General features: G+C 43.6%; 4 protein-coding genes across 7 annotated transcripts in view; 3 read left to right on the plus strand and 1 right to left on the minus strand.

The window, feature by feature from the left end:
- The window catches only part of LOC121632551 (serine-rich coiled-coil domain-containing protein 2-like), a 63167-nt gene extending 57272 nt beyond the window's left edge, over positions 1 to 5895 (minus strand). For all 4 annotated transcript variants that reach the window (XM_041974148.1, XM_041974146.1, XM_041974149.1 and 1 more), the window contains exon 1: positions 5462 to 5895. The gene's annotated coding sequence lies outside the window, so the exon portion shown is untranslated. The remainder of the gene's footprint in view (positions 1 to 5461) is intronic.
- Positions 5896 to 7499: 1604 nt separating this feature from the next.
- On the plus strand, positions 7500 to 8888 carry LOC121632682 (D(5)-like dopamine receptor). The gene has a single exon (XM_041974350.1). The coding sequence runs from the start codon at positions 7500 to 7502 to the stop codon at positions 8886 to 8888; it is 1389 nt and encodes a 462-aa protein (XP_041830284.1).
- A 6139-nt stretch (positions 8889 to 15027) lies between these two features.
- On the plus strand, positions 15028 to 16361 carry LOC121632679 (pupal cuticle protein 36-like). Its single transcript, XM_041974347.1, has 3 exons — positions 15028 to 15110; positions 15186 to 15232; positions 15375 to 16361. The coding sequence occupies exons 1-3, from the start codon at positions 15088 to 15090 to the stop codon at positions 16220 to 16222; spliced, it is 918 nt and encodes a 305-aa protein (XP_041830281.1). The 5' UTR covers positions 15028 to 15087; the 3' UTR covers positions 16223 to 16361.
- Positions 16362 to 18758: 2397 nt separating this feature from the next.
- LOC121632621 (pro-resilin-like) lies at positions 18759 to 20923 on the plus strand. The gene is made up of 5 exons (XM_041974265.1): positions 18759 to 18863; positions 18952 to 19001; positions 19132 to 19179; positions 19301 to 20821; positions 20898 to 20923. Exons 1-4 carry the CDS (start codon positions 18841 to 18843, stop codon positions 20818 to 20820), a joined length of 1641 nt encoding a protein of 546 aa, XP_041830199.1. The 5' UTR covers positions 18759 to 18840; the 3' UTR covers position 20821; positions 20898 to 20923.
- The last annotated feature ends 2754 nt before the right edge of the window (positions 20924 to 23677 follow it).

The following is a 23677-nucleotide window of genomic DNA, read 5'->3' on the forward strand; positions in this document are numbered from 1 at the left end:
TTATATAAAAAAATTATTTTATTTATTTTTTTTAATAATAAATTAGGAAGTAATTCAAATATTCAAACAGGCATTTAAATGTTTAAATTTCTTTAAAAAAATTGATTGTTTGGCATTTTTGTGCAGGACAGAAGAAGGATTTATGAAAAAAGCAGAAAAAATATTGATGTATGACGATTTTATTGCAGGGTTTTGTTTTTGGACCCTTTTGACCACAAAGGTCATCAGAGGACTTAAAACACCTTTGATTTACAACCAATGTACGAGTGATGCATCTCATCACATCAAAAATACATATACATATACATACAATACAGATATCCCTCAGAAGATGATGCACGGGTGTAATTTCAGTGCTTAAGAAACTTAAACATGCAAACACGTGATGATTAAACTGGTGACACACCTCCTACACACAGCTGAAAAAGAGACATTTAATAAAAAACATGCCGTCTTTGTGTGACCACAGCTTCAGGCCTTTCTCTGGAAACAACGGCTGTGGGGTTCAGTCCAGACCCCGCAGGTCTGCAACTGCAAACTTCTCAAGAGGAACATTCCATGTTTCTGCTGCTGTTTGGAGAAATTTGCTGCAGGACAGTAAAGTCAGAGTGTTTCTGTCCCTGCAGAGGTTGTTCGGCACTTTTTCTTTTAATTATTCACCAGACAGACTGAAAACAGTTAATTTTTCATCAGTCGGATCCAGACTCCTCGCATGCATGTCTCTGTGTAGTTACTGGACACAAAGGAACAACAGGGAATCTTGATTTTCAGTTTTTCTCAGGTTCCTCATCTCGGTAGGGGGGTAAAGTCTAAATGGAGCTGAGTGGAAACACCCGGATCAGGCCAGCAGATGGACTGATGGACGGGATCCCTGCCAGACTGTAACACACTCCAACAGCTCACGGCGTCAGCAGGATCCCTCCGACAGCCGCTGAGGCAGCTTCTGCTGCTGGCGCCCACACCCACCCAGAACCAGCAGAACACAAAGTTACTGGATCAGAGAGCCGACCCAGAACCAGCAGAACACAAAGTTACTGGATCAGAGAGCCGACACGGAACCAGCAGGTCAGGGTTACCGGATCAGAGAGCCGACCCAGAACCAGCAGAACACAAAGTTAATGGATCAGAGAACCGACACGGAACCAGCGGGTCAGGGTTACCGGATCAGAGAGCCGACCCAGAACCAGCAGAACACAAAGTTACTGGATCAGAGAGCCGACACAGAACCAGCGGGTCAGGGTTACCGGATCAGAGAGCCGACCCAGAACCAGCAGAACACAAAGTTACTGGATCAGAGAGCCGACACGGAACCAGCGGGTCAGGGTTACCGGATCAGAGAGCAGACCCAGAACCAGCAGAACACAAAGTTAATGGATCAGAGAACCGACACGGAACCAGCGGGTCAGGGTTACCGGATCAGAGAGCCGACCCAGAACCAGCAGAACACAAAGTTACTGGATCAGAGAACCGACACGGAACCAGCGGGTCAGGGTTACCGGATCAGAGAGCCGACCCAGAACCAGCAGAACACAAAGTTACTGGATCAGAGAGCCGACACGGAACCAGCGGGTCAGGGTTACCGGATCAGAGAGCCGACCCAGAACCAGCAGAACACAAAGTTACTGGATCAGAGAGCCGACACGGAACCAGCGGGTCAGGGTTACCGGATCAGAGAGCCGACACGGAACCAGCAGAACACAAAGTTACTGGATCAGAGAACCGACACGGAACCAGCGGGTCAGGGTTACCGGATCAGAGAGCCGACCCAGAACCAGCAGAACACAAAGTTACTGGATCAGAGAGCCGACACGGAACCAGCGGGTCAGGGTTACCGGATCAGAGAGCCGACCCAGAACCAGCAGAACACAAAGTTACTGGATCAGAGAGCCGACACGGAACCAGCGGGTCAGGGTTACCGGATCAGAGAGCCGACCCAGAACCAGCAGGTCAGGGTTAAAGGTGCAGAAAGACGTACAGAAGCTAAAAGATGCAAACATTTTAGGAAACAGAAGCACATCTCCACAGAACTAAACTACCTGTGAATTCCAGAACTCATGAACAGAACCTGCAGAGCAGATCAGAAACGATTACTCGATTTTACAATTAACTGCCATTTTAAACGCTACGATTATTAATCGTAAAGATTTCTCAATATCGTCATGTTCCCAAAAACATAAATAAATAAAAGTCCAGGACGTTTCTCCAGCCTGTGAAGCGGGACATAAAAAGTTCCAGAGAAAAGAGGAAATACGTAGAATATGTTTCACCACCTGCAGGATAACCAGCAGCGTTTAGGCAAAAGGTAAATGCTCTGGAACTATAAATAAAGTTCATGTTTATCTAACAAAACTTTGCCTTTAAATGTCAAATCATTTCTAATTGTGTACGACACAAACTGGACTTACAGCAATGTGACGAGTTAAACAGCGTTGGCTGAAAGAAAAAAGCTTAGATTTATTGATGAAGCACAGCTGACTCGGTGTGAGGTTAATGCCGTCAGTGTGCAATGGGCTGCAGAGAAACCATATTTATTCCCACTGTTCCAGGATCAAACAGCAGCTGTTCTGCTAAAGCACAGCTGGAAGTCAGAGCTAGCTAAAGGCGTCTAAAGAAATGTTCAAAAGCATTTTTATAATGTAGTTTCCAGAAAGAAGCCTCCCAAGTCCAGGTGGAGGTCCTGTAGTCTTTCCATCAGTGTCCACAGTTAGATGTAGGATCTATTAATTCTACACACAGCAGAGGAGGTTTAGTTCCTGGTTATTAGTCTATGTTGGCATCTAAAACAGAAATAAATAAAACGTAAAGACCTGAAAGGAGCGTTGATGTGATTTTACACTTTTATCGTGCTGAGAAATTAATTCATGTGTAATAATCATCATTATTTCTATAAAAATAATCGTACCAGAGAGCAGAATTTAAGGAACAGAAGAACCAGAAGAACAAATCAGAGAACAGAATCTGCAGAACAACAAGCTGCCGAGAAGAAGCAGCAGCGATGGAATAAAAACAAAACCCCAAAAAAGTTTTCCAACTGGAGCTTCTGATAATGCCAAGGTACCACAGAACCATGTTCCCGGCTCCCCCAGGAGAACTAAATCATGTTCCCGGCTCCTCCAGGAGAACTAAATCATGTTCCCGGCTCCTCCAGGAGACCTAGATCATGTTCCCGGCTCCTCCAGGAGAACTAAATCATGTTCCCGGCTCCTCCAGGAGAACTAAATCATGTTCCCGGCTCCTCCAGGAGACCTAGATCATGTTCCCGGCTCCTCCAGGAGAACTGGATCATGTTCCCAGCTCCTCCAGGAGAACTAAATCATGTTCCCGGCTCCTCCGGGTGAACAGGATCATGTTCCCGGCTCCTCCAGGAGAACAGGATCATGTTCCTGGCTCCTCCAGGAGAACTACATCATGTTCCCGGCTCCTCCAGGAGACCTAGATCATGTTCCCGGCTCCTCCAGGAGAACTGGATCATGTTCCCAGCTCCTCCAGGAGAACTAAATCATGTTCCCGGCTCCTCCAGGAGAACTAGATCATGTTCCCAGTTCCCCCAGGGGAACAGGATCATGTTCCCGGTTCCCCCAGGGGAACAGGATCATGTTCCTGGCTCCTCCAGGATAACTACATCATGTTCCCAGCTCCTCCAGGAGAACTACATCATGTTCCCAGCTCCTCCAGGAGAACTAGATCATGTTCCCGGTTCCCCCAGGAGAACAGGATCCTGTTCCCGGCTCCTCCAGGGGAACTAGATCATGTTCCCGGCTCCTCCAGGGGAACTAGATCATGTTCCCGGCTCCTCCAGGAGAACAGGATCATGTTCCCGGCTCCTCCAGGGGAACTAGATCATGTTCCCGGTTCCCCCAGGAGAACAGGATCCTGTTCCCGGCTCCTCCAGGGGAACTAGATCATGTTCCCGGCTCCTCCAGGGGAACTAGATCATGTTCCCGGCTCCTCCAGGAGAACAGGATCATGTTCCCGGCTCCTCCAGGGGAACTAGATCATGTTCCCGGTTCCTCCAGGAGAACAGGATCCTGTTCCCGGCTCCTCCAGGAGAACAGGATCCTGTTCCCGGCTCCTCCAGGGGAACTAGATCATGTTCCCAGCTCCTCCAGGAGAACTACATCATGTTCCCAGCTCCTCCAGGAGAACTAAATCATGTTCCCGGCTCCTCCAGGAGAACTAGATCATGTTCCCAGTTCCCCCAGGGGAACAGGATCATGTTCCCGGTTCCCCCAGGGGAACAGGATCATGTTCCTGGCTCCTCCAGGAGAACTACATCATGTTCCCAGCTCCTCCAGGAGAACTACATCATGTTCCCAGCTCCTCCAGGAGAACTAGATCATGTTCCCGGTTCCCCCAGGAGAACAGGATCCTGTTCCCGGCTCCTCCAGGGGAACTAGATCATGTTCCCGGCTCCTCCAGGGGAACTAGATCATGTTCCCGGCTCCTCCAGGAGAACAGGATCATGTTCCCGGCTCCTCCAGGAGAACAGGATCATGTTCCCGGCTCCTCCAGGGGAACTAGATCATGTTCCCGGTTCCCCCAGGAGAACAGGATCCTGTTCCCGGCTCCTCCAGGGGAACAGGATCATGTTCCCGGCTCCTCCAGGGGAACTAGATCATGTTCCCGGCTCCTCCAGGAGAACAGGATCATGTTCCCGGCTCCTCCAGGAGAACAGGATCCTGTTCCCGGCTCCTCCAGGGGAACTAGATCATGTTCCCGGCTCCTCCTGGAGAACTAGATCATGTTCCCGGCTCCTCCTGGAGAACTAGATCATGTTCCAGAGGGACTAAACCAGAGGGTCTTAAGGATGCAAACAACGGGGTCAAAGATGTAAAGAATGTGGCTGAAAACAGTCATTAGAACATTCCTCACATTGTTGTCTGACCTCTGTAAAGAAAAGCTCTGTTGGTCCACAAAAACTTTCTGTTTCAATCAGGAAAATGTCAGAAATCCAAAACTTTCACTTCACCACCGCTTCCAACAAAAATTCCTCCAGGAATAAATATTTGGTACTTTTGCTTAAAAAATGTGTTAATTAAGAAAAAGTTGCAGATTAATTTCTTATTCAGGTTCTAGTCGCTTACATGATCAATAGTTATTAGAAACCCAACATTTACTTCCAGAAAGACTAAAAAAGACATTTTTGTACGTCGCACAACAATTAATTTATTTAGGTATGATTTCATTAAAGTAGCGTTATTTAAATTTTAGGTTAATTACAACATTTGGCTCAATATTGTAACGTTATAGTAAATTAAATTAACGTTCAGTATTAAATGCACTTGGACCTAAACTGAGCTTCAGTTTTTATCATTATATCATCTTATGTGAGTTTTTATCTTGTAATGTTGATGTGATGTGATGTTTATTTGTGAGAGTCCAAACCAAAGATCACTGATGCGTTAAAATACGGTTGAATGCAGATATCTGCTGTTTTCTGGATGAGGAGAGTAAAACTCACCTGCCAGGCAACCGGAGCATCAGACGTCCAAACGCGGAAATGTGGAGGTTGAGATGATCCAGTGAGAGCAGCTGGACGTGTTTCTGGTCAAATCCAATCGGAGAGATTCTACTTATGACAAGAACGCACAAAAAGGCAAAAACGTTCCGGTAAACAGCGATAAAACCCTCGGAGATAGGAGAAGGACGACGCGGCAGCCTCTCTGCGGCGCGCGCTCCGCTCCGGCCTGTTAAAAACTACACTCCGCTGATCAACACGGCTCTCCGACCGATCTTTGTCACCTGCACGGGCTTACGTCAACCCTCCGCGTGCCGCGGTGACAGGAAAATGTCGGGTTAAAAATAGTTTGTCTGACAGAAACCTGTTTCTCCTCCGCATGTGCAGAGGACGAGCCGCGGAGAGAGACTGCTGCCGCGCGGCGCGAGCTGCTGAATCATCCACACACAGACGCGTGCGCGCGGACTGCGCTCGCACAAGACACAGCTGACTCTGACGTCATCCGCCCCTGTAAACATAACCCTTTCATGACCAGATTGCTAGAGAGGAATGAAACCACAGCTGGGCTGTAGACCCAGGTCATTTTAAAACCAGCTGAAATTGGTTTTCTTTCGAACTTCGTACAGAAGAAAACCTAAACCTGAACCTGGTTAACTTAAACCTGTTCTAAACCTGGTTAACTGAGGTTTATTTTAAACCTGCAGGGGATCTGGTTAACTTAGACCTAACCTGCAAGAAACCTGGTTAACTGAGATTTAATTTAAACATGCAGGTCTTAATACAGCAGATAAACCAGAAAACACACTAAATTATTCCATGGTTGTCCTCTAAAGTTAAACTGAAGCAGGACAAGTTAAAAAAAAAAGCTGCGAAAATTTTATCAGCGTATAAGAGGTTCGTTTTTATTTTTTTATTTGCTTATTTTTATTTATTTGTTTATTTTTATTTTTCATGAATGATAAGAATATGACAGCAAACAAACGTTATTATTATTTTTTCTATCAGAATCTAAACATGTCAAACATGGAGCTGAATTTTACACCAGCATTTTAAAATCAGCTCTTCTTCAACGTGCTGCTGGTGTGCTGTGGCTGTTTGTCCACCAGAGGGCAGAGTTCACCGTCTTCTTCTCTCCAAGATTTACTCCAGCTGGGCTGCGCTCTGCAGGTTTGTGATAACTGTTTGTTAGTAATAAATAAACAAATACAAATAAGCACTCGAAAGTTAAGAATAATGTATTATCTGTTACAAGAAAAGGAAAGAAAATCTTTCAGGCAGGTATTTTTCTAGCTGGCTGGCTGGATGGATGGATGGATGGATGGATGGATGGATGGATGGATGGATAGATAGATAGATAGATAGATAGATAGATAGATAGATAGATAGATAGATAGATAGATAGATAGATAGATAGATAGATAGATAGATAGATAGATAGATAGATACTTTTCTTCTGCCCCGTGAATACTTGTTACACTGTAATAATTCTGACATCAGTGATAAATTATGGAAAAATAATCCATATTTTTGGTTTGTATATTCTTTAAAAGTAAAGAGTCCTTTAAAAACAATCCTGGATCCAGGCGGTGACCCGGATCACCCCCAAATTCCTACAGACTGAGTTTGTAGTAAGGATTTCCTTTCTTGTTTTGTTTTGTTTTGCTTTTGTTTTTGTTTTTTTGTTTTGTTTTGTTTTGTTTTGTTTTGTTTTGTTTTGTTTTTTTATTTATTTATTTATTTTATATTTTTCTTGTTCTTCACTTTGCTTAATCTCAGACATGCTGGTGAGAAAATAAAGATTAGCACACGGGTTTAACGCGAGGCTAAAAGGCTGGAGAGCATCAGTACTTCAGGATGCAGCGCGGAGGGTCTTCCTCTGCAGCCCCCTCCTCAGTCTCGCGGGTGATGTGGTCTGATCGTGTGTGTCTCCTGCAGGGTGTCATATGTGGATCAACGGGGGGATATATTTATTTATTTATTTATTTATATGTTTGCATGAAGCTGAAGCAGGACGGAGGATGGAACGGTGGGGGTCACAGTGATGGAGTACTTTTACAATGAGAGCCAAAACCCCCCTCAGGACCACCGAGACCACCTGGATCGGCACCAGGTTGTCACAGCGGAGGTCGACAGCTCCGATCCGGGTGGAGATGTCAGCCTCCGCGCGCTGACCGGCTGCGTCCTGTGCGTCCTGATCGTCTCCACCCTGCTGGGTAACACTCTGGTCTGCGCCGCCGTCATCAAATTCCGCCACCTGCGCTCCAAAGTCACCAACGCGTTCGTCATCTCTCTGGCGGTGTCCGACCTGTTCGTGGCAGTGCTGGTGATGCCTTGGAGGGCGGTGTCCGAGGTGGCTGGAGTCTGGCTCTTCGGCCGCTTCTGCGACACCTGGATCGCTTTCGACATCATGTGCTCCACTGCGTCCATCCTCAACCTGTGCATCATCAGCATGGACCGCTACTGGGCCATCTCCAGCCCCTTCAAGTACGAACGCAAGATGACGCGCAGGTTCGCCTTCCTGATGATCGGCGTCGCCTGGACACTGTCCATCCTCATCTCCTTCATCCCCGTGCAGCTGAACTGGCACCGCGCGGACAACTCCACGGCGGACAACCCGGACGACTGCAACGCCAGCCTGAACCGGACCTACGCCATCTCCTCCTCCCTGATAAGCTTCTACATCCCCGTGGTGATCATGGTGGGGACGTACACGCGTATTTTCCGCATCGCTCAAACCCAAATTAGACGGATCTCCTCTTTGGAGAGAGCTGCGGGGCAGCGTGCACAAAACCACCGCCACCGCGCTTCGGCGCACGAGGAGAGCTCGCTGAAAACATCTTTTAAACGGGAAACTAAAGTTTTAAAGACATTGTCGATCATCATGGGGGTCTTTGTGTTTTGCTGGCTGCCGTTTTTTGTCCTGAACTGCGTGGTGCCTTTCTGCGACGCAGACAAGCTCGGGCAGCCGCCGTGCGTCAGCGACACCACCTTCAGCATCTTCGTGTGGTTCGGCTGGGCCAACTCGTCTCTGAATCCAGTCATTTATGCCTTTAACGCCGACTTCAGGAAGGCTTTCTCCTCCATCCTGGGTTGTAACAAGTACTGCTCCACGTCCACGGTGGAGACGGTGGACTTCAGCAACGAGCTGGTGTCTTATCACCACGACACCACCATGCAGAAAGAGGCCGTGCCACCAGGTCTCGGCGCGCAGAGACTCATCCCGCCGCCCGCGCACACTACAGGAGAGCTGGAGCAGGACTTTGACAAAGTTTCTGTCATTTCTGATGATTCCCGGAACCACCGGAACCTGCTGCTGCCCGCCATCCTGCAGTTCGAGTGCGAGCCGGAGATCTCTTTAGACATGATGCCCTTTAACTCGCCCGATCCCGCCGATTGTTATGTTATCCCGGGTCAAATCCAGGACCAGTGAACGACATAGACCTGTAGTCTTTTAAATCATGCATGACCCATGCTGAGTTTTGACCCTTCTGAGCAGGAATTTGGTTTAACTTTTGCCCTTTGGTGTCGTTTCTATTGAGAAAAAAGTACCAAAATCAAGTCTATTAGTTTTTAGATACTAATTGTCAGTTTAAATGAAAAATTTTATTTCTTGTCCTGTTTCCGGTTCACAAATCCATCATTTAAACAGCAAAACATCGAGACCCAGAATATGAAGCTATTGTAAACTTAGGATAAAAAGTTAGAGAATTTTTATTTGGTGGTTTATTTCTCCCGTTTAATAATACACAAGTAATTTTAGAGAATTTATTTAGTGAGTTTGTGAAACTCAGATTTACCCAAATTATTTACTCTCTTTCAAATAAAGAATCTGAATCAGCTCTGTTTCATGCAAAGACAACTTAAAGATTCAAACGGTTTCAAAGTAAATCTTTGATTGGTCCAAAAGTAAATTAACATTCAAATTATTGGTGAACAGAAAGAAATGTAATTAAATAAGTTTATGGCAGCAGTACTAACATTAACAACTGCTGTCCAACAGCTTTACGTCTGCACCAGCGTGTGTCTCTCCCTGTCACCCACCACATTAATGGTGGAAATTTTAACATTCAAACAGAACAAAACATCTCAACAACATCCAGGATGTAAAGCACGTAACTCAAATTTATGGGGCAACAATCACAAAAGTTTAAAACCCTGCAGAATATGCATTTCCCATCAGCCTTTGCAGTCTCTGCACACTGTCAAGTTGAACAAATTTAACTAGATGCTGGAGTTTATCAAAGATAATATTACATTTTGACATGAAGAATATTAAAAGCTGAAGCTTGGATGCAGTTAGAGATAAAGAAATGCAGTAAATGAGAAAAATGTTGAACACGAACCTGATTTTCATGATGGGAGTAAAATTTAATCATGTCTTTTGAATGAGAATCAGTAGCTGAGAAAGTACTGCGTGCTTTCTCTGTAATCTATCACTGACAATGAACACATCAAATTAAATATTCCTCATAAACTCTGAACACAGCACCAAAAAAACGTGTTAGGACTGAAAATATGCCTGTCATCTCGTTTTGGCTCATTCAGTTACGGTGCAGAGAGGGTTAATAAATTAACTTGAATAAAATAAATTCAATCACTTGTTGCAAATAGACACAATTAATTTAAGTTGGTTCTACAATTCTTTTAATTTTGGGGGGTGGCATGGCTCAGTGGGTATAGTGGTCGTCCTCTAGCTCAAGGGTTGATCCCTGCGCATCGAGCTCATTTCGAGGTGTCCTTGAGCAAGACACCTGACCCCTAGTTGCTCCTGATGGGTTGTGGTTGAGCACTTTGCATTGCAGCATCCCCCATCTGTGTGTGTGTGTGTGTGTGTGAATGGGCGGATGTGACGTATGCAAAGCACTTTGAATAAAAGCGCTACAGACCATTTACCATTTATGAGTTCAAGTTAATTAAATCAACAAACAACCAAGCAAAAGAATTAAGTGGGATTAATGGGAAAAAGTTCTTTAGATTAACTTCAGACAAATTAACAGAGTGTGCTGGTGTTGTACTAAACATGGTTTTAAAGCCTGAACTGTCACCCCCACAACAAAGTAGAACTTGTAAGGATGGTGCTGTGGAACAAGTAACATGGACATCTTAAAGCCAATCAGTCAATGTTTTTGTATAAAGCACTTTACAACAACACTTGTTGATCAAGTGCTGCAGAGATAAAAACCAGAATGATGTGGTCATGTTTATGGGATAGAATAACCCAGGAGAGAATTTAAAGTTCAGTGTGAAATCTGACCAGATGGAAGGATCAAACTCTTTCTTTCCTCCTTTTAAACTCCAATCTTATCTGGTCTGTCTTCAGCTTCGTTATTCCCAGTAAAAGGGATGAAATGCTTTGTTATGTGTGCAGCTGTTTAGCATCATCTGTCTGGTCCTGTGGATTTGTTACATAAATCCGACCAACTGGAAGGAGTTGCTTCTTCCATCTGGATCTGTTTGGTCTCTATCCAAACATCTGCTCCATCTTCTCAGTCTGGATCTCCATGCCCTCTCTAATGGACAGGTTAACATAATCTTTGTTGTTTTAATTACCTAAATAATAGAACTCCATATTTCTGAGGGTCAGACTTTCTGTTAAAGCCTTCAGACTCACCTGTCATGCAGCTGCAGATGCAGTCGGCATGAAAGGTGGGAATGAAGAGGGTGGAATTGGAAAACTTCCCTGTGATGTGTTCCAGATCAAACCAATAATGAAATAAACTAATTTATGATATTTTAGGGGGGCTTAGGAATCTTTTAGGGTGGCTCCAGACCTTCTGGGTCACAGATGTTGAGGTGTGTTGCTCATTCCACAGAAGCACCAACACCAACTTAAAGAGAAAAACAATCCACCAAACATACATTTCCTGACTTTTTGTGCAGTTTATTATGCAGCCGTTTTCTGGTTCACTCAGTTTTTATGTTAATTTGATTTAAAGTGGTTTAACAGAAATTAGATTAACATCAACCAACCTCAAAATGGCATTCGTGATCTGAAAAGCTTTAAGAAAAAACCAGGAATAGAGTTGGAAGCACATCACCGCGAGTCGCACTTCATGCCCAAAGTTTAAAAACACAATAGGCTTTAAAAGCTGTGTGCATGAAGGATGCAGTAACATTCAGAATCAAGTTGTTTGATCTGAGTGTTGCTGCCTTTGATATGTTAAAGACAGCTAATAAATGGAAGGATGATTGGTGGCAATTACATCATTAGTTTCTGTGTCTAATTGCCTCTTCAGGTAATTGCAGGCTGCTTTGGTTTGAGCCAAATCGAATGTGAAGCTGAATCAGAAATGAGACGAGAGTAAATCTCTCAGTAAAGTTGGTGCCACAAAAACCAGACTGGGGCACCAGATGTGAGAGGAACTCATATTTATCTATAACATACTTTATATAATTGTTGTTTATTTCTAATGATTTTTATGTTAAGATGTTGGATATTTGGAGATTTGTTTTGCTAAATAAAAATCACAATAAGGACTCTTTGAATCCAGACTGCACCATATTCTGTATTGAGCTTCAAAATGTTCTGATTATGTAAAAACAATAATAAAAATTAGGGATAATATTTCTATTTTTTTTTATATTAAAACAGGATAAAAAACCTACCCTCCACTTTTTCAGGTCCACCTTCTAGTACCGGATCGTCCTTTTTTAATCCTGGTGTGATAGATGAAGCAGGTGGTGGAAACCTTCCTCAGAGGTTTTCTCCATATTAACATGACAGCATCACACAGTTGCTGCAGGTTTGTCGGCTGCATCCATGATGAGAATCTCCCGTTCCACCACATCCCAAAGCTGCTCTACTGGACTGAGATCTAGTGGCTGTGGAGGCCGTTGGAGTCCAGTGAACTCATCGTCATGTTCTAGAAAGCAGGTGGAGATGATCTGAGCTTTGTGACATGGTGCATTATCCTGCTGGAAGTAGCATCAGAAGATGCTCCACTGTGGTCATAAAGGGATGGACATGGTCAGCAACAATACTCAGGTAGGCTGTGCTGGTTAAACCAGGCCACGTTGGTACTAAGGGGCCCAAAGTGGGCCAAGAAAATCTCCCCCCACCATGACACCAGCAGCAGCCTGAAGTATTGGTCCAAGGCAGGATGGATCCATGTTTTCATGATGTTTCCAGCAGATTCTGAGTCTAACATCTGAATGTGGAGCTGAAACGGAGACTCATCAGACCAGCAACGTTTCTCCATCTTCTATTGTCCAGTGTTGGTGAGTGTGTGTGAATGGTAGCCTCAGTTTCCTGTTCTTAGCTGACAGGAGGCACCCGGTGTGTCTTCTGCTGCATCCTGGTCCAGACAACTGCTGCTCGATGGATATTTTCTCTTCTTCAGACCATTCCCTGTCAACTCTGGAGATGGCACTCAGGCCTGTTCCCAGCTGTCAGCTTGCTCCTGTCCAGGCAGATGGATGCAAACAGTGAAAACCTGCTAGCACCTGGACAGCGGCTGCAGCGGGTAAGCAGCTGATGGTATCTGGACACCTCTGCCTCTGTGGTCTGTTTGTTCACACAGGATCTCAGTTAGCTCCTGCTCACTTAGCAGGTTCCAATCCTGGAAGCTAATTGTTCAACCTGGGAAACTGCTGTTCCTCCTCTGGCCTCTTCTTTTCTAGCCGTAAAGCCCTACCCTGAAATAGTCAGGTGTTGTTCCTTGCAGTGCAAAGATTACTGCTTTAAAAATGGTTGCGGTGGATAATATGCACATGCTAGCTGGGAAGCACTCCCTGGAGAATTTGATCATATGAGGAATCTGGGAATGATGGCGTGACAGTCGCCAGATGATTCTACATTATTTCAAAAGATGTGACAAAAGATACTGGAAGTCAATCAATTATAGATCATCACAAATAATTTCCACAGAAACTGCAAAGTAGACACACATTAAAAGAGAAAGTCCTGTGTTAGAAAATATGCATCAATTGTTTTAAAAGTGTTGTAGAAAATTAGTTTTTCATACACATTCAATGGTCTTTTAGTATTTATACTGTGCATGTTTGTGCAGGCCTACATGGATTATTTTATGTATTTACTTCATATAGTTAATATATCTACTGTGTCTGGTTGTTTTATATTATAAAGACTTGTAAAGGGACTTTTGTGACACCAACAGAGACAGACTGAGTGTATCAGACTGAAATCTGCATGTCCAGACTGTATGGAGTTCAGATGTGAGTGTAAGCCCTGTTTGAAGCTTTTGTTTCATTTGTGGAAACGTGCCTGCAGCATCACAGCAGCTTCGGGGCTGAAGGTTAAAGATCAGGGAGTAAAACAGACAACAAACAAGAGATCCCTCTGACTCACACTCCACTTTCATCTCCAGAAGAAGAACAGCCGCTTTGTGTACGAGCTGCTGTCCATCCGTTCGCCTTCAGTTACCAGAGTCCGGCGCAAGAGAAGCTGGAGGATAAACCGCTTTTATTCTCTTGAGTCTCCAAGACAATAACGCTGAGAGAAAATTCTTAATAGACCTGCACTGAAAAATATTACAGTGCCTGAAAAGTGAGGTGGGTTTAGTACTGGTAGCTGCAGCAGAGAGCCGTTTAGAGCCCTCCCTCTGGAAAAATAATCTTCAGCTAATTTACACCTGAATGTCAGATCAGGTCAGAGCATGTGCACAAATCTGACAAGCTGCAAAAATAAATAAATAAAACAATTTAGTTAACTTGAGTTACTTTATTATCTGGAATGATTTGCATTTGTAAAAGCTGATGAACTCTAAATAGTTGTTGCTTTGCAGCAGGGCTGTGGTGTGAACGTGGTTTTTTACTAAACTAACATCCGACCATCAACCTCTGTTACGCTGCAGCAGCTGGATAAACACAGTGATGACTGGTAACTGGACAGATTCAGACTATAAACAAGTTAAATTATCTGTCCATGCAAAAACATAATTACTCTCGGTAAGATTTTCTGAAATAAGAAAAATATTTAGATGTTAACCAAGTCAGAAACAAGCTGTAAAACATTCATTTCAAGTTCCTTAATAAGTGAAAAAACAGATTGTTATGCTTCTTTTTGGTATTTGTTCTTTCTCACTTTGAGAGTAAATATAAAAAAAAACACAAGAATCATCTACAGGTTGGTTTTACTTAATAAAGAACTTGAAATTAGTGGGTTTTTTTTTTACATTTCTCTCACCTGTCTAAAGCCTAGATATTTGTCTTATTTCAGGAAATCTGACCCAGTGTTTGTTCCCTCATATTAAGACAGCTGCTTGTTGCAATGGGATTCGGTTCCGGGAGGTCATGAAACAAGTTTCACAGCTAAAATATTTCAAACAGAGTATCAGTGAGAGGATTTAACTTGATATGTATGTAAAATAATCCATTTTAAGATTTAGGAACTAAGAATTTAACAATGTATTTTATGTACATGTTGATTATACGCTGAAACTCTGGTGACTATTACTGATATGAGGTCAATATGGAGAGCCTTATCTTGGTTTTGTGCAATAGGCCCCCCTTGTGTTTTGTGTGTTAATACTACAGATCATTTCAAGCTAGCTTATCTACTGGGCCCTGCCTTTGCAGCCACTCATTAGGCTACAGGTGTCTGTAATGGGTTTAATTAGTGTAGAGTATAGAAGAAGCATCTGTCTGCACTAGTTTTCTCTGAGGCAAACATGATCCCAGGGTTTGGTTTAAGGTATTCTAACTTGATTTTGTAATTTGGAGAGCAAATAAATGGAGCTTTTTGTTGATTACATTTTCTATCTTACAGGGTATCTTGGATCTTTATGCTTTTTGGCATTGGCACATGTTATCCCAGTAAGTCTTCATTCCTTGAAATCTACACAAAGCAAATCAAGTATAACTTCCTCATCACAATTTCAGGCTCCACCAGTGTTTCATCTCAACTGAAGCATCATTCATACAACAGTAAATGTAATTCTGAAACTTTTTTCCCCAGACTATAGGCATGACTACGAAACATCAGTTGACGCATCAAACGTTGACTTTCAATCTCTTCCCTCTTACGTACCAAAGGGATTTGGCTTGACCTACGAGTCTAACTTGGACTACAGTGATCCTGAAGACGACTCTCATTGGATCTGGCCCTACAGCGCTTATGTGAATCCTGAGAAGACTTCTGGATTCCCTGCAAAGTCCCAACAAGAATCAACCACTGGAAGTTCAGGTTCTGAAGAATTCGGAGCATGGTATGACCCTTCTGGTCAAAGTGACTATGCAGGTGGGGCTGGTGACGAAGGATCCAGTGCCTTTGCTGGCGGCACAGAAACGGATGTTTATGCTGATGGACTGGGACCTGATGGCACAGGATCTGGTGCCTATGCTGGCGGCGAGGGACCTGGCGTCTATACTGGTGGGGTCAGTGGTGCGGGGTCCTTTGACGCTGGTGGCGTGGAAACCGGTGTCTATGCTGGCAGTGGGGGATCTGGCGGTGCGGGATCTGGTGCCCGTGCTAGTAGGGCCAGTGGCATGGAATCGGATTATGGGTATTCGCCTCAGTCTGCAGGAACTATTCAACAGTTGTCCTCCCTGGGGGACGGCTTGATGACTGCTCACCAGCTGCCGTTTGAAGCCTGGAACACTAGACTGGTACCTGATCAAGTGTTGGCACAGCCCCCAGTGCATCCATCATCCCTTGTTGTCCAGTCCCACGGTGCCTTTGAAAGGGCAAGAGACTTCCGCTCTGACATCACATACAGTCAGAATACCTTTGACTACATTCCTCTAACTGAAATGCAGAAAGAGACTCGCCCAAAAACTGGACCTAAAGGGCAGAACCTCCGTTGAGGTAAAAGGGTTTGTTTATATCTAAACTACTGAACATTTGTTGAATCTTTATTTTCCTTTACTTGTCTTGCAGAATAATTGAAAACCACCCTATCATGGAAACTCCATGTGGTGGTTTAAAATAAAACTAAGAACTTGCTACTTTTGTCATTGCTGTAAATTTCTCTGTAGATAACTCAAACATGGAGTAACCTAATGGATTTTTTTTTTTTTTTTCTCTTTTTAAAAAAAAAAAAAAAAAAAAAAAAAAAAAAAGCCAAGAATTTTCTGATTTCTAAATATTCAGTGACAAAACTAAAATTTTAACCTTAACTCTGATCCTCTTAAAGGAGTGGTTAACTGTCTGGATTTGGTCATAACCTGTAGGCTGTCAGCTGGTGTTGACCTGGTTGTTGGACCATTTAAACCCACACCACCTTGGAGAAGTTATGAATTTTTAAAAAAAAAAAAAAAAAAAAAAAAAAACACTGAAGTTAAAGTGGAGGATGCAAACAATCCAGAAATTTTTCATGAACTCAGCTCTACAATAACAAATGGGCAGGAACACACCACTTGCATGTGATGACTTCACCGACCACTTTTGAAGTAAGCTCGATGCCATCGAATCCAGCCTTTTATCAACTACATTTTTGTTTTTTAAACATGAAGTAGGACTGAATCAGCACTACTTTGTTGCCTGCTGTTCCTTCAGAATGATCTCAAACCTATTTATTCAAACATGGAAGAACAGTCAAGGCCTGGTTTAGCTTGTTTGTCTGGAACAGATTTCTCATAGAATTCAACCCTGCAACTAATGAGTGATCAGGTGAGACTGGATCTCCCTAATCTCAGAAAATATAAATGGAGATCTTTTACAAATATGATGCCCTGTTTCAACGGAAGGGTCTGATTTGGTACAGGATGAGACGGCACATAAAGCTGAGACTGGTGCCAGAATGTCCGATGTAATGTTTTGACAAACATCCTGCTTTGCCAGTTTTAATGAAATTTAACTAAACAGTAAAAACAAGCATCAAGTGTCATGCATAACATCACCAGAACATTTTCAATAGTTCAGTATTTTATCAAACTTTTGTAGCAGTGTCTTGATATATTTTAAGCCACTCTCCTGTATTGTTTTACTTTTTTGTACATATGGAAACAAAAGAAATCTTATCCAAGTACTAAAATCAATGCAAAACATCTAATAAAATTTTATAGAAAGCCAATAAGCTGTGATTTTTAGCGGTGTTTGGAAATTAATATTTTGTGATTTGGTGCTTTTTTTTTTTTTTTTTAACTAAGTAAAAACGTGGATGCAAGCATGATTCTTGTATTACTGATTATATTTGCATAGTGACTCTAGTGCACATTGGAGTCTATACTATAAGCAGGATTAACATACCCGGGATATCTCTCCATTACCTGGGTTGACTTACCCAGCCATTTGCAATCCTGAAGTCGTAGGGCTGGGCAGAACAATCCAAATATCGATATCATTGATACCAAGGCTAGTATCAGTATTGTTTGATACCAGCGTGATAAGATTGATATATTGCCAGCCCTAATTAATGGTACTACGAAGCTGGTTATCAACTCGGTAATTCAACTCAGGGTTTTTCCATCTTGATCAGTGCATGCTCACATGGGCGGCGTGGCTCAGCAAGGTAGAGCGGTCGTCTTGTAACCCGAGGGTTGCCGGTTCGATCCTCGGCCAAGTCGTGTTCATGTCGAGGTGGCCTTGGGCAAGACACCGAACCCCTAATTGCTCCTGATGGGTCGTGGTCGAGCGCCTTGCATGGCAGCTTCCACCATCAGTGTGTGAATGTATGGGTGAATGTGATGTATAATGTAAAGTGCTTTGGGTATCATTCCAGGTACAGTAAAGCGCTATATAAATACGGACCATTTACCATTTATAAAAGGATGGTGTTTGCAGCATCTGACCAGTCGCAAACATGGAAAAACCTTGTCGAGCAGCCTACTTTACCATGGTAGTGCAGATAATCCCCCCCCCCCCCCCCCAAATTGCTAAGAATTCAGTTGTGCTTTCCATAAATTCATGGTTCTACAGTTCTGCCATGTGCAACCATCATTCTTAGCCTCATTATTTCAGATGCAACCTTAGTGGAGCTAAACAGACTTGGGAACAAGTCAAGAACAAGTACAAAGACATTATTTCTTCATCAAAATGATGCATCTAAACCTAAAAACTCTTTCCCTCCTAAGTGCCCCTCTCACAATCCACGCGCTAACATGGACAGGATGTTCTAAGAATGGGCAGGACATTGTCCAAGAGAACTGACTGGTCAGGAGGTGGTGCTTTTATGCTTGTTGATCTCTTATCCAGAACATAACCTGCTTCAGAGCAGGCTATGCTCTGGATAGCCATTCAGCGTACATTATCATGGTGAGTTGCCCCAGTAACAAGTTAACCAGTGTCGTAGCATGACAAGCCCCAGGTTAACCCTAAAGTTACCTGGATAAGAGAAAATCCAGCTTTGTAGTACAGGCCTCAGCTCTGCTGCCGGAGCCACTGATGGGTTCCAGGTGTCTTTAATCAGTCTCTAAAGAGCACACGTTATATAGCAGCTTCCTTTTTGCGAGGCTGAGCTATTCTAGCTGCTTTTGAGTCGAACATGGTCCTGGGGCTCTTTTTAAGGTAGGATGTGTTAATTTATTATTCTTGTTGGAACATTATGTCCAATTTCCCAAACTTGGGGGAATCATTAGGTGAATGTGTTTTACAGAGTTTCTTGTATCTGCCTGTTCTTTGGTGTTGGCACCTGTCTTCCTGCAGGTGAGCCACAATTGTTGAAGCTCTATACTAAGCAAATACACAAATTAGAGATGCTTATATCCTGAAATGTATCTAAATTGAACATAAACAAAATTCAGTTACAAATGTCAAACTTTATTTTGTTTCCTAGATGTGTCTGACACTGAAAGTAGACCTGATTCTGGCTCCATACTTCAAGGTCCCCAGTCTTATGTTATTTGTTGTCATTTTTTCTGGAGACTTGAAACTTAATTCAGTGATCTTAGTTATCTCTAAAGATATTTACATAACATCAAATAACTGCAATTTTCTGTTTATAGAACATGGAGAGCCTAACATAACTTCCTCAAGCAAAACTATATCGTCCATCTTGGCAAACCTCGAGAGTGAGGAGTCACCAACTGGAAATCAATCGGCATCCAGCCCTGAAGCTTCCAGTCGAGATGCAGGGCCCCCACCTACACATGAACCAGACAGGATGGATGCAAATTCTGATTCCAACTCAAACTCAACCACCGATGCTGCTATAGCGCCACCTAGGTCATTTTTTGATGGCTCTCTGATGGGCTTGGGGAAGAAAATTATTGATCTTTCTATGCAGCCAAAGTCGGTTCCAAGTGCTGGAAGTTCAGGTGCAGCATCATCCAGTCCCTGGCATAGACCATTTTTTCTTGAGGCTACATACACTCCTTATGGTCATGGTGGCAGTGACCAAGATAAATTTCCTTTGTATGGCGAAGGGGGCTATGGTCAAGGCGGACTTCCTGGCTATGGTCATGGGGTTGAAAGCCATGGGGGTGGCGGATATCCTAGCTATGGCCATGGGGCCAGTGGATATCCTGGCTATGGCCAGGGGGGTGGCAGAGATCCTAGCTACGGGCACAAGGCCAGTGCCCAAGAGGGGCATCCTAGCTACAGCCTTGGGGGCAGCGGCCATGGGGACAGTGGGCATCCTGGCTATGGCCTCGGGGGCAGCGGCCATGGTGGACACTCTGGCTATGGCCTGGGGCACAAAGGCCATGGGGGCAGTGGCCAAGGTGAGCGTCCTGGCAGTGACCAAAGCAGACACTCTGGCTATGGCCTCGGGGGCAGCGGCCATAGGGATGGTGGGTATCCTAGCCACAGCCTAGGGGACAGCAGCCATGGCGGACCTTCTGGCTATGGCCTTCTGGGCAGCGGGCATCCAGGCAGTGACCAAAGCAGATCCTCTGGCTATGGCCTCGGAGGCAAAGGCCACTGGGGAAGTGGCCAAGGTGGGCATCCTAGCAGTGACCAAAGCCGACCCTCTGGCTATGGCCTTGGGGGCAGCGGCAAAGGAGACGGTGGGTATCCTGGCCACAGCCTAGGGGGCAGCGGCCAAGGTGGGCATCCTGATGGTGACCAAGGCAGATCTTCTGGGGCACAAGAAGGCCTTAGGGGCAGTGGCGACAGTGGCCATTATGACAGTGGCTACGGGGGCAGCTATCCTGGCAGACATTCTGACCACAGGAGCAGTGGCCAAGGTGGACCCTCAGGTTATGGCCACTGGGGTAGAGGTTCATCTCTTTTTCCTGGAGGGATAACTTTAGAATTGGTGGTCCTGGGAAATGAGTTGACTAGGTTTCGTCAAATGCCATTAACAGATGCCTGGCGGACTGCTGAGGTCCCCAAAGATATGATTTCAAAACTGCCTTTTAACCCCTTATCTCATACTGTCCTCTTCAATGGTGGCTACCTTCGAGAAAGGGACTTCCGGTCAGATTCTAAATATGCTCAAAATGCTTATAACCACATTCATGCACCTGAACTGCAACTGGAGAGCCACCCAAATGTTGAGCCTCAAGTTCAGAGGAAGTTCTGAGGTGAGCAGGCTTGAGCCTGAACTGTTTAGCTTTGTTAATTTGCTTTTTATCCTCAATCTTTGTCTTTGTCTTGCAGAATAAACTTGGCATTTTGGCACCAGTCAATTTCTGTGATTTTATTTATTTTTATTTATTTATTTTTTAAATAAAAGTGAACATAAATACTACTTGTCCTGACATTACAAATTCAGTGATGCAACTTTATGGTGGATACTTATTCAAAATTCAAGCAACAATTTGTTGGGCTTTTTCCATTTCAGAGGTGAGGCAGCTGGAGAAATGGCTGGAATTCCTCAACTTCAGAAGCAAAGATTTGTTTTGAACTTTAACTAGCTTGGTGATCTTGCTTTTCAACAGTTTATGGACAACCCAACAATGTTACAGGCTGATATTTTGTAAATACATCATGTTGATTACATGAGTTGAGGTTTTAAGATAATGAAGGTATAATTATGATATGTAAAGCAGATAAGTCCATTAAGCTTGATGAAACCACTTGGTGAATTACAAAGGTTCCTTAAGATTAAGGCCTGGATGACTCTAAATTCTTAAATTCAGTCAGACTGATGTTGTCTTTGGGGTTGAACACCTCAGGAAGACACTGTCCCGCTATATAATAACTCTGGATGTTAGCTTGGCTACCAGTACTACAGTTAAGAACAGGACATGTCCATTGACTCAACCTTTCTAGGACAACCTACCTTCAAATTAGATACATCTTGTCTCAGGGTGAAATCCAACCCATGCATTGCCTTTTTATTCTGTCCCAAACATGTTCTGCAAAGCCTCCATAAGAAAATTTAGTGACCAAGCCCCACTGGACCTTAAAATCTTAGAGTCCCAGATTTTCTCAGTTTCACTCTCAGACTGCAGGTTTACTGGTGGTTCCTAGAAGTTCTAAAAGTAGAATAGGAGGCAGAACCTTCAGTTATCAGGCCCCTCTCTGTGGAGCCAGCTCCCAGTTTGGCTTGAGATATCAGGCGCTCTCTCTACCTTCAGATCATCTTCCAATTTTTCTTATAGTAGGTCTGGCTTGGTGACCCTGCTCCATCCCTTTAGTCCTGTTGCTGCAAGCCGAGGCTGCAGGGGATGTCCCATGATGCGCTGGGCTCCTCTGTGCTCTTTACTCCCCATGTAGAAATATCTGACATTGTTTAATTTGTTTCTCTACTTTCTCAGCAGGTATCCCTGGATTAGAGTTATGCTGCTTGTTGACCCCTTTTCCTGTCCTCTCAACCTCCAACCAGTCCAGGAAGATGGCTGTCCTTCCCGGTTCAGGTGAAGGTTTTCCTTCCTGGTTCTGGTTCTGACCAAGGTTTTCCTTCCTGGTTCTAGTTCTGATGGAGGGTTTCCTTCCTGGTTCTGGTTCTGATGGAGGTTTTCCTTTCTGATTCTGTAGAGGTTTTCCTTCCTTTTTCTGGTCCTGATGAAGGAATGCCGTTCTGGTTCTGACAGAGGTTTTCCTTCCTGGTTCTGGTCCTGATGGATGTTTTCCTTCCTGGTTCTGGTTCTGACAGAGGTTTTCCTTCCTGGTTCTGGTCCTGATCGAGGTTTTCCTTCCTGGTTCTGGTTCTGACAGAGGTTTTCCTTCCTGGTTCTGGTCCTGATCGAGGTTTTCCTTCCTAGTTTTGGTTCTGAGGTAGGTTTTTCTTCCTGGTTCCTGTCCTGAGGGAGGTTTTCCTCTCCGTCTCCTCGTGCAGCTCAGGATGGAAACTGCATCAAGAGGAAAATTTGATGCCATCCATTAATTGCTATAGCTAGAAAAATTTTATGTTTTTTTATGACCACATTAACTGGGACTGATGTGGATTATATAAAATAATGGATGTTTAAATTGGATTTTAATTAATTACAATGAATTGGATTAAACTGAATTGTGTCTGTAAGACTGTCTTAAGATGAATAAATAAAAAAGCTGAATGAAACATGCCCGGACGCATGACACCAAAACCCCTTATTTGATAAAGAGGTCAGTTCTTCCTGGGCAGCCGTTCTTGGGGATTTCATTTGTTTAGTTTTGTGTGTGTGTGTGTGTGTGTGTGTGTGTGTGTGTGTGTCAAATTTTGGCATTACCTGAATTTACTGGGACAACCACTCCTTCGTAAGTTGTCTTGAATCTTAATAATAATCTAATATCAATGATGTTTCTCTTTGTAGAATAATAGACTTAAAAAAATGATCTTCTAGATGGGAGCTTGAGCTGTAAGTCTTTTTCTTTTAAAATATGTATCATTACTTCATCTTCTCTTTTTTTCTCCTTTCCTTTACTGGATAATCTTTAGGGGATTTTTGTGTTTTAAATATTTCTACTTCTAAATGACATTGTAATATTTCTAATACTTTACAGCAGACCCAGTTACCTGTACTTTAAGCTGCTGACTTCCATCCAGTTTCTTTAGTGTTAGCTGTAGTTGCAGCAGCTGGTCATATTTAGTGGTTGTTAAAATTTTCCATCACATCTGTATTATCCTCTTGTCATTTACAGAATCCAGTATATAAAGAGTTAAAGAGCAGAACAAGTCAGAGATGTGGACATTGTCTGGCAGCATGAAGGTGGAGCAACGTTTGTGTGATTGTGATCCTTGAAAAGATGCTTAAGCTGCCAATAATCACATTCAAGTTTGCTCATACTGGATGGTTTAACTGGGCGATCATTACAACACCAACCAATCAGAGGCGGTAAGAGCCTCTCAGAGAAAATCAGCTCTTCAGTCCGACTCAAAAGCTAACAAAGAAATGATTTTACTTCTCAGATGTTAAAAAAGATGTACATGCTGGTACAACAAAAAAACACAGAAGATCTTCATTTCTGACAGATGTTTCACTTCATAATGGTGTTGCCAGGCAACACAAATG

Source organism: Melanotaenia boesemani, chromosome 21 (assembly GCF_017639745.1).
Source record: "Melanotaenia boesemani isolate fMelBoe1 chromosome 21, fMelBoe1.pri, whole genome shotgun sequence".
NCBI lineage: Eukaryota > Metazoa > Chordata > Actinopteri > Atheriniformes > Melanotaeniidae > Melanotaenia > Melanotaenia boesemani.